The 10,414-nt window shown below is 26.8% G+C and overlaps 1 protein-coding gene across 2 annotated transcripts; it reads right to left on the bottom strand.

Annotated features, from left to right (window-relative positions):
• Positions 1-210: 210 nt before the first annotated feature.
• On the bottom strand, positions 211-7,264 carry LOC132946544 (uncharacterized). 2 transcript variants are annotated; one of them, XM_061016594.1, is made up of 6 exons: positions 6,957-7,264; positions 5,229-5,333; positions 3,002-4,414; positions 1,873-2,305; positions 761-844; positions 211-715 (listed from the first exon to the last, which is right to left on the bottom strand). In XM_061016594.1, exons 2-6 carry the CDS (start codon positions 5,324-5,326, stop codon positions 698-700), a joined length of 2,046 nt encoding a protein of 681 aa, XP_060872577.1. In that variant the 5' UTR covers positions 5,327-5,333; positions 6,957-7,264; the 3' UTR covers positions 211-697. The 2 variants fall into 2 exon arrangements, with proteins under 2 accessions (XP_060872577.1, XP_060872576.1); XM_061016593.1 differs by having other exon boundaries at positions 214-697.
• Positions 7,265-10,414: the final 3,150 nt, after the last annotated feature.

Below are 10,414 nucleotides of genomic sequence, written 5' to 3'. Positions count from 1 at the left end.
TATTTTAGATTTTATAAAACTTTAATTTTGTATTTTTTTTTTCATGGTTTTCATGAATTAAATTAAAGAAATATTAAAATTGCCTAAAATTAACGATTTAATGTATATGAATAAAATGTGTATATACATTAAGACTATCAAGTAAATATATTATAGACTTACATAATGTTGGTAGGAAGGGGGTCGTATTATAAAAACAAATAATTTTGGGAGGTCGTTGATCAAAAAAGGTTGCGCACCACTGAACTAAGACATAAATAAATAATTTATTTTATTACAAAATACAATGAAACGGATGTGTCACCAGAATGAGTATTTTAAGTTTATTTACAAACATAGAGTATATTATGAAGAAACCAATATAAAATTTATAATCACCAAAAATAAGCAATTTATTTTGGTGTTTCCTCCCTGGAAACAAAAAACAAAGAACTTAAAAATACTAATAACAATAATGTAATAATATTAGAATAAACATAATATTAATCGTAATATTTAATTATACAAACTTAAGAAATACCAATAAATAAAAGCATAATCCATTTTTTTTTTAAACAAAAATAACAATATTTTTATGAAAAACCCTTCAATAAAATATACCACATTGAAATTATTTATAAAATATGCAATGAAAAATTTAAGGTCCAGTATTCAGTGGTCTACAGACATCTTTATGATTATCATACCAGTCACGTCGCTAAAAAAATAAAAATAACTTTAATAATATTATTATTTAACAAATATATTCAAGCATTCTTACTTGGCAGGCATAAGAACAGTATTTCACTGTTGCACAGACACTGCACATTATTGTTACTGAGCTGTTACAATTTTTTGCGTGACACTAAAAAAAAAGAAAAATGTTTTCAGAATATTAAATTTTATAAACTTAAATATTTCTAAATTAAAATTCAAACTAGTATTTTCTGAGTTATTTAAATGTATGTATTAAGAATCATACTCAATAAATATGATTTTACAAAAGTCTAAATGTATGTAATGTATAATCTTCTAAAACTGATTATACTTATAACCAATGGTAATTCATTTATAAGAAAACATTTTTGATTTATTCGACACATAAAACCTAAGAGTAATATATATAACATCAGTTATTACTTTTGATATTGAGATACGGGAAGGGACTTTTAATTCTCATTTCTCTAAGTTAAAACCACTATAAACAAAATTATGAAATATATACTAAGGCTACCAAACCTTTATAGTTCAGACCTAACTTACAAAGAATTTAACATATTAAATTTAGCCTACAAAAATAAAAATTATCTTTGTACTTGTAAGCATGAAAATAATACTAGATAATATTAAAAAAAAAACATTAATATAATTAAAACAAACTGTAAAAAGATTTTTGTACTTAGAAGTTGTACGAATATATCAGTTGGGATATGTCAATATCTTAATATTAATATTAACCAATATAAAAATATTTGTAGCTTAAAAAAGCATTATTAAAATTTATATAATATACTAGTAGAGTAAACTTATTTTTAAGAGGTGATAAAATCCTGTAAAATGTAAAATTTATCTTATATATTTGAAATGTTTTTTTCTTTTCATTTTCTAGATAAGTCTAAATTTCACCTAATATGTATGTTTCCTCAGTTAAGTAATCCTCACCCCCATCACAAGCATTGCTCAAAGGAGGTAAGCAAACAAATGTTAAAAAAAACTTACTAAATGTAATGAGTGTTGTTTTTGTTTGCAATAAACAAAATAGTTAATATAGATCGCTTATATTTTTTTAAACTCATGTTATGACACAAATACTTTAAAATAATCAATTCACAATCTAATATTATGTTATAAAATAAGTATTATTAAGCGTTTGTAAAAATGTATTTTACTTACTTTGATAATAACGGTTGACGGTGATGTAACTAATATATTAGAACCATTGACTACTGATCTCATTTGACTTAATGACCCCTGTACCAATTGATACTGTTTGTTATCAATTAAAATAATTCTGCCTATAGCTCTATGAAGTTGACTGTTGGTCACAGATTTTTTATTCTGAATTGATGGGTTAAACGTCACAAAAGTGGTTGGTGTTGATGTTGTTGGAGTTTCTGAGAACGATGATGTTACTTGCACCAAAGAACTATTGGAAATAGCTGGTGTAACAACAATACATTTTTCAGTTGGTAACACTCGAGAAGTAGGTGATTCAGATGTTTTCTTTTGTAGTGAATAAGATAATAGTTCATAAAAGTTATTTAATGGCTGGCTTGTTGCAATCGTTGGTTCAACTGCGGCATCACCATTTAACACAGACATTTGTCTAAAAATATAACAGAACTAATATTAATACAGGAATTCTTATTTTCATTACAAGTAATATGTACAATGGAGGAATAAGGAATACTTATACTAGTAAGAAGTAGTATGCATTTTCAGTTTTAATTGGTTACGATATTAAAAGTTGTTAATTATTTTTAAAACCAGGAATTTAATTAATAAATGTAATATGTATTTAAGAATCTATAGCTTAATCAAAATTAATACAGATGTAATAAAAATTACTACAAGTTCAAACACAAAATATAATTTAGAACCTTCAATTAATAATTTAACTACAACTATGAATTTGGGAAGATTATAATATATCTATAATGAAAGTACTATATAATAAAATATTTGTTGAATAATAATACTGTCGAATTATCAGAAATAAATTAGTTAAGAAATCGTAACTATGTAATGGTAACTAACTGATGAGGATATAAAGTAAACTAATTTTAGAAAACTAAAAAGTGGGAAAGTCATTAATTGTATTATAGTAGGTGTTGAGTGTACCTCATAATTAAGTATGTCACTATAATGTTCAATATTCAATGATATACAATTACATAAAAAAACGAAACTGAGGGAAGGTCTATCAGGCTAAATTACAAAGTATGTTTTATACTTAATATTGATATAATAGTTAAAAAATTGAATAATATTTAACCAAAAACATTGTCAAAAAAAAACTTACTGGTAAGTTCTGTCTGGATTATTGGCTAGGAACCAGTTTTGAGTTGTTACATCAGAGTTGATGGGACTTTGAATAGTTTCTGGTACTGGTATTTTGTTCTTTGGATGTAGTACAGTAGATGAATCAACAGGATCTTTAAACTTTGAATTAATGCAACATTGAAAATTAGCATTATCGATTAATAATTCAATGTCTTCGTTTGAATCACAAGTTACAGCTTTAATAACAGGTTGAAAAAATTCTCGGCTGTATACTGTTGATACAAAAAACAATGTCATGCGATCAGTGACTCCGGGGTCAGTATCCCGACTATCTTCAATTATACTTATTAAGTTGATGCAGTCAGGTCGAAATGTCTTTGACTGGAACATTGAAAACATTTTTTGTTTAAATTGATGGTTAAATTCACCGTTTTTCAAACTATTCCATAGTAAAATGACCAAATTTTTGAAAATGCCACCTTTTTTGAATTTTGGCTGATCCAAAACTCGAAGTACAGTTAATATACTTAGAAAAAACATTTTAAATGCTGAATCAAATTCTGATTCTGCAAAAGATGATATGACACATATAAAATTGTTTTTCAACTTTGTTTCCAGAATTTTTTTATGTTTTCCGTGTAATCGGTCGGCATCGCAAATTTCTTTAAGTTTTTCAGCTTCAGATCCTTTCTTATAAGATTCATGAATTCGGTTTTGGTGATATTTCTTAGACATTGAAATTATGTTAAGTATATTTGCAATAGTCACAATAGTATCTTGTACACATTTGCTAAAATACTTGATGTATAATTTTTCAATTTCAATTAAATTCCCTCTTACATGATTTTTGCTATTTAAAGGGTGTTTAACTCCATTTACTTTGTTACTATGTAAAGATCGTTGAAATCTTGTTGTAGAGAGTTTAGCAACTGATAAATTATTAATGTCAGTTCTTAAATGTTTGGGTTTTATACCAAAATGATAATTTTTCATCCACATTTTGTAGGCTTTTTCATCCATCATTTTCCTAGGATCAATAACCCTGATCATTGATTTTACATTTTTTTCTGAAGACTTTTCAGATTCAATAGATTCTTCCATCGATACTTCCTCAGCACTGGTAGTAGCAATTTCCTTATTGGTTTTTAATGAGGACTTGAATTGTGATTTAAATTTAAGAGTTTCACTCTCCCTAGATAATTCCAATTTTAAAACATCTATTCCATTTGTTTCTAACTTCTGTTTTTTATTAGCAGGCTCGTCCTTTATAGATGCATAATTGTTTTTATATGTTATATCAGCTTTAGTCATTGTTATGTCTTTGGTCGTTTTATCATCTATAAATGTTTTATCGTCTTTATAAAAATTATCATTTTCTTTGAGTTTATTACAATCTTCCTTTGGTGTATTATGCTGATTTTTATTTAAGCTCCTAAAATGAATTAGAATTATAAACTTAAATAATTATTTTGAGATAAATGTTATATTATCCATGTATTGAAAATTTTTTTATTTGCAGTGGTGTAACCATGGGGGGGGGGGAGTGGGCCATTTTTTTTAAATATTTTGGATTTTCTCAACCTTCCTAATTAAAAATCTTGGCTACGTCACTGATTATTTGTATTCAGTTTTAGATTCTAAAAGGGTTCTACACAATTATTTATTGAAATAGTGTAAATAATATAATTACATAATATAAATCTAACTTATTAGTAATGTTACAAATTTTTTAAAAATTTTAACCAAAACAAATACTTTGACAGATATATCAACATTATCATATATTTAATAGATTGATAGAAAGGCTATAATGTAGTGTGCGATATACTCTTTCTACTAATTAGGATATGGTTTAATCAAAATGGTAATTGTTCGTCTGGACAATAAGTAACTGTCGCAATAATACTTTAAATGTTATTACTTCTTGAATTACGTAAAAAGACTCAGAATTAAGAAATGGTACGAAAAATGTTGTGATGGACAAAAAAGACAACACAACTGATTCAATAGTTTTTAACCAGAAGTGTAACTTGGATCAATTATCGGCTCATAATATCACATTGGCAATTGTGTTGATCCTTTTACAGATGAAAATACTCAAATTCAGATGGGAATAAAAATTAATTCAAATAGCTATGAATATGATAAATTTAAAAAAGTTCGGTTTCAGTTTGGTTTATCCTCAAAATGTAGTGTTGGTATTATCACTAGTACCTACGCATATGTAAATATAAAAATAAGCTTACAATTTACAATTTTGGACATCTTCTGCAGTTAATTGTATAAAAGGATTTCCATAAATAGCATTTTTAAACAAGTTATCGATATACTTTTTGGTATGCATTTTCGTTCTGAAAAAAAAAAATTTATTAGCATGAAATTAGAAATACAATGTTTACATTCAAGGTATAAATTTTAAAATAAAAATGTTTATTAAAAAACAATTTTAGACTATTAGCAACTAATACTGTTTCATAACATAAAATATGTAATTAATTAAATACTTTATGTAAATATAAACATTAATTAGGTAATGTATTTAATCACTCATAAATAAGATTTTTGATAAAGAAATAGAAAATAAAAAAAGTTATCTTGAGAACATTTTAATCTTTGGACGTAACTTACCAACTTATTATAATTGGATGCAAATCTATAGTATGTGTGTACTGTGTAATATATATATATATATATTAGTATACCTATTAGTATCATATAATTGATTAATAAATTATAATAACTATTATTTTTAATAATTTTTAAATAATATTAAATAATTGTTTTATGTGATTTATTGTGGTTATAATATTATGTGGTTATCATACCTAGATAATGTGTTTAATGTTCAAAGTGTGATTAGTTAATACTTAATTGTGAATAATGATTAAAAATAAATAAAAAATATTATTACATCGCCCCCAAATTGTTGGAACAAAAATTTAGTTGAATACTTATATAACTACCCTACGTCTCTATCGATAATATTTAAGCATACTTATGAACATATTATTTGTGACGTTAAAATTAAGTGCCTATATTGAAATAATTATATATTTTAGACCATTTTTATACTAAGAAAGATACTTTTAAGGAAAAGAAAATACCATAATAACTTTGGAAAGAGCCAGAGCTACTGAACTAAAAAATGAAAAATATTTATCAGTAATTCAAAAATCAACAATTTCATACAACGCAATGAAAACCTCTTTGGGACATACAATGTATAAAAAAGGTAAAAAAATATAATATTTGTATATTTTATATTTTTATAATAGGTATGTCCTACCATTTATATTTGAAGACTCAATAATTTAAAATGAATTGTTCTCTGAATATTATAAAAATATGGAAATTACACCAGGCCATTAAAGGGGGAAAGTAGGTAATCACCCTGCTGTACAGTACTCGACTGTATCTCATCATTGAGTAAGCCACTGTAATATGTGTTACAGGAGGAGTGTACAATCATGTGTTAAAGAAAAAAAGGTTAGGATAACTAGGTAATTTTGAATTATTTTCTATAAGCATACATATGAGTCTTTGACGTGTGTTATGTATTATAACTTAATAAAAATATATCAAACCGATACTATACAAAGATCATACCAAAAAATCACGCGAAATACAATGAATCCACACACGTCATAATAATGTGAATATTGACAACATCAGGTTTCTAATTACGAACATGCACATTACTCATGCGCATTACTTGTCAAATAGATGCGCGCAATGGTTGTGTGTGAGAAAAAAAATACTTATCGTTTCGGAAAAAAAATAAAAAACCAAAAACCAAATACCGATCGATAGCCGTTGAAATAATTGATTTAAATCATACAAAAACGTCACGACGTAAAAAACAAAATGGCTGCCGGATAACGCGCATCACGACCTAACCTTAACGCATAGGACGAGAATACGATATAAAATGTACATTTCTTCATTTCGTAATCGTTAATATGACAAGTACATACTTAATGTTTGACGTGACGCTATACGGTGAATAGTAGCGTCGGCGAATTCGATTATTCACAACAACTTAAAGAAGCGAATAACGACAGCTGAAGTATGAGGTGTGAACTTGAGACTCGAATGATTGCAGGCAGCAGCGAGTAACTACGGAACTGACAACCGCCGTCTGGAACTCTGGAAAGTGAAAACCCCGAACACGGCACACGCAGTGACGCAGTAGTCGATCGCCACGCCGATCCGCAGTAGCCTTGCCGCAGTCGCAATATGTGGTTAGGACTAGGAGCTTCATCGACGTAGTTGGTAGTAGGGGGATAGATGGGCAACGAAAACCTCTTACGGAAAAATGTTATGTCCGTGATGTCACTGTTATCTAAATAATTATGTTTCTGTGATACTATTTTGTATTATCCGCACAAAAATAATATTGATAACATTATGATATTAATCACCGAGATACATAATAATATTACATACTGTAGCCATGGCTATAGCCTATAGATCAAACCACGATGTAGAGAAGATATTATATTTATATTATATTATATTATATTTATATTATATTTATATATTATATATATCTTCTCTACATTGTGGATCAAACTAATGGACAGGGCATTCCACTCCTTACACTCATTTATCGTTCCCCTGACTTCTTTCTCTAAGCGCTGTCCATTAGTTTATAGGTCTATGCTATCATACAACATTATAGAAGCGCAGTGTTGTGTAAATTACTTTTAAAAAGTAATGAAATTACGAGTACGTTACTTCATATATTTTTATTTAAATTACAATTGCGTTATCTAAAATTATTTTTATCACATTATATTATTTTTTCATTAATAAAGTAGTGCGTTACAAATAACGTTAATTTTTTATCATTGTAAACAATTATAATTGTTTTTGAACAATTCTTATGATTAAATTATTATGTATATATTTTACAATCATAGACCTAGTGATAATATATCTACCTATTATGTACAAATGTGCTATCAGTAAGTCATTAATCATAATTAATTTTAATTCAATTTTATTTTAAACCGAAATCTTTTCTTTCTCCTAATAAAGTGATATATTTTATTCCTGGATTGTTACCGGAATCGAAAATAAATATAATTGATTTTTAATTTTTCTGAAATATCCCAACAGCTTGTTTTTGTTATACATTCAAAACTTTTATTTTAATAACGTGGAAAACAGCGCGTTAATGCGTTATTTCATAGAAATTACTTTAAAAAAAGTAATTTTGTTACAATTGCGGTACTTTAAGTAAAATGTAATGAAACTACTGCTGTGTTACTGAAAAAGTAATTGCGTTACAGTAATTTGTAATTTGCGTTAAGTTACTACCCAACACTGTAGAAGCGACACTCTAGGGCGGCCAACGTTAAGAGGACGTCGCACCCGCACGTCTTGTCTGTGTCAACACACGTAGTCCTCTTAATGAGTCTAGAATCATTCATGGCCTTGAAATTGTTTGTAACTTCTTGTCTTACCACCAAGCTTACAGCATCATTCTTGTTGATGATTGTGCGGTAAGAGTATTATAAAATATAAATTATAATATTACGTCAATTTTTTTGTTTTTTTTTTTAATGACCTAGTATATCATTACTCATTAGTCATTACCTTCGGGGCAGTAAAAACACTTCGATTTTCTGCTTCAGCATCTTTTCTGGTAGGAATCAACAATTGAATCTCAGTAATTTTCAAAAGCGTCGGGATAAACGAAATAAAAATTAAAGGAAAACGTGAATTTCTACGCAAAATCAGTTATCGACAAAATCGATATTTGTTTTTTTTTTCTGATGTAACTCAAAAACAGATAATCAAATAATTAGATACTTTAAACTTTAAAGTAATATAGGCTGATAGACCTGACTGCACTACAACAGAGCGGTTACGGTTAACTACTTTCCAATTTTTTTAATATTTTGTTCATATATTTTCCACAAGGGACACTTAGCACTCCAGGTGAAAAAGGAGACCGAGGAGAACCCGGATTGCCAGGTTATGCAGTATGCTATTTATTAATTATTTCTTATGATTTTAATAATGCTGTAAAGAATAAAAAAGCTAAACAACTATATAAAATATATTCGAATAATAATCATATCATTTTACTAAAATACTTAGAAAAAAAACATGTTTATCAAATAATGAAATAAATATAAATTAAAAATTGAACTAAAAAAAAAAAATCATAACTTAAATTATTTATTTGTATTGAGTATTTGAGTATTTGTATTAGATTCTGAGCGGAGCGATGATTGTATTGATTTATTAATGTATTTTTTTTTTTTTAATTTTTAATATTTTTTGTGTCTGTTATTACCTTTTAGGATAGTAAAAATGCTTCGATTTTCTTCAACAGTATCTTTTCTGATAGGAAAGTGAATGTAGTTGGTACTTTAGGGGGGGGGGGGGGGGGTCAAAAGTAAAAATTTCCCAGTAGTTTTCAAAAGGCCCGTGAAAAAAAAAAGAAAAATTAAGGAAAAACAGGAATGTGTACGCAAAATCTGTTTTTGAAAATTTTTGTTGCAACTCTTAAACAAAATATGATCGTAGGTACATGAAATTTTGACTAAATATTTATATTAGCATTTTCTATACACCATCCCATTTTCCAAATATTTTGAGCTGTTTACGAACATTTTCAGTTTCCAATTTTATTAGTATTTTTTTCTATGGATGTCAATAAAACTTTATTTGTTAGTTAAAAAAGCTTAAAAGTTTAATACAAGGCTTCTACTATACTGTTACAATGATATTTGAAAAATATTTCAAGAAAATCGATTTTGGTTTTTGGTGTTACTCTAAAACAAATGACCGTAGGGACATGAAATTTTGACTGAATGTTTATATTAGCATTTTCTATACACCATACAATTTTCCAAATATTTTGACTCTTTTTGAGCTGTTTACGGACATTGTCAGTTTTCAATTTTTTTAGTTTTTTTTTTCTATAAATATCAATAAAATTTATCTGTTGAGTAAAAAAGCTTGAAAATTTAATAGAAGGCTCCTAGGTTAATGTTTCAAAGGCAGATGAAAAAAATTAAAAATCCTTTGTCACAGTTTTTATTTATAAGCATTTAAAGTTCAAATTTTGACAAAATACTAAAAAATCACGAAAATTAGCAAATTATTTTGAGTTGAGAATTAATAAAAAATTTTCTTTTTAAATCTAAGATTTGAAAATGTAATATAAGATTACTCATAAGTTTGTCTACCTTTATCAAAAAAAAAATGTCTACAAGAAACTTAGATTAAATTTTTATGAGCTTCTGAAATTTATATTTTTACAACATTTGATATTCACTCGATTTCTCATGTAACAATTTTCTTATTTTATTGTAATTAAAAAACGAATGACTGTAGATACTTGAAAATTTCACTTAATGTTTATATTAGCATTTTCTATACACCATAAAATGTTGGAAATATTTTGACTCTATTT

Source organism: Metopolophium dirhodum, chromosome 6, assembly GCF_019925205.1.
Source record: "Metopolophium dirhodum isolate CAU chromosome 6, ASM1992520v1, whole genome shotgun sequence".
NCBI classification, from domain to species: Eukaryota; Metazoa; Arthropoda; class Insecta; order Hemiptera; family Aphididae; genus Metopolophium; species Metopolophium dirhodum.
The sequence above is the reverse complement of the archived record's forward strand: the minus strand, read 5'-3'. Positions and strand labels throughout refer to the sequence as shown.

What these genes read in the sequence shown, in the direction of transcription:
- LOC132946544 (XM_061016593.1), bottom strand. Translation starts at nt 5,326, where the DNA reads ATGCATACCAAAAAGTATATCGATAACTTGTTTAAAAATGCTATTTAT. An exon ending in AATCCAGACAGAACTTACCA is followed by an intron (nt 2,306 to 3,001) that starts GTAAGTTTTTTT and finishes TTATATTTTTAG; the next exon opens with ACAAATGTCTGTGTTAAATG. An exon ending in ACTGTTCTTATGCCTGCCAA is followed by an intron (nt 698 to 760) that starts GTAAGAATGCTT and finishes TTATTTTTTTAG; the next exon opens with CGACGTGACTGGTATGATAA.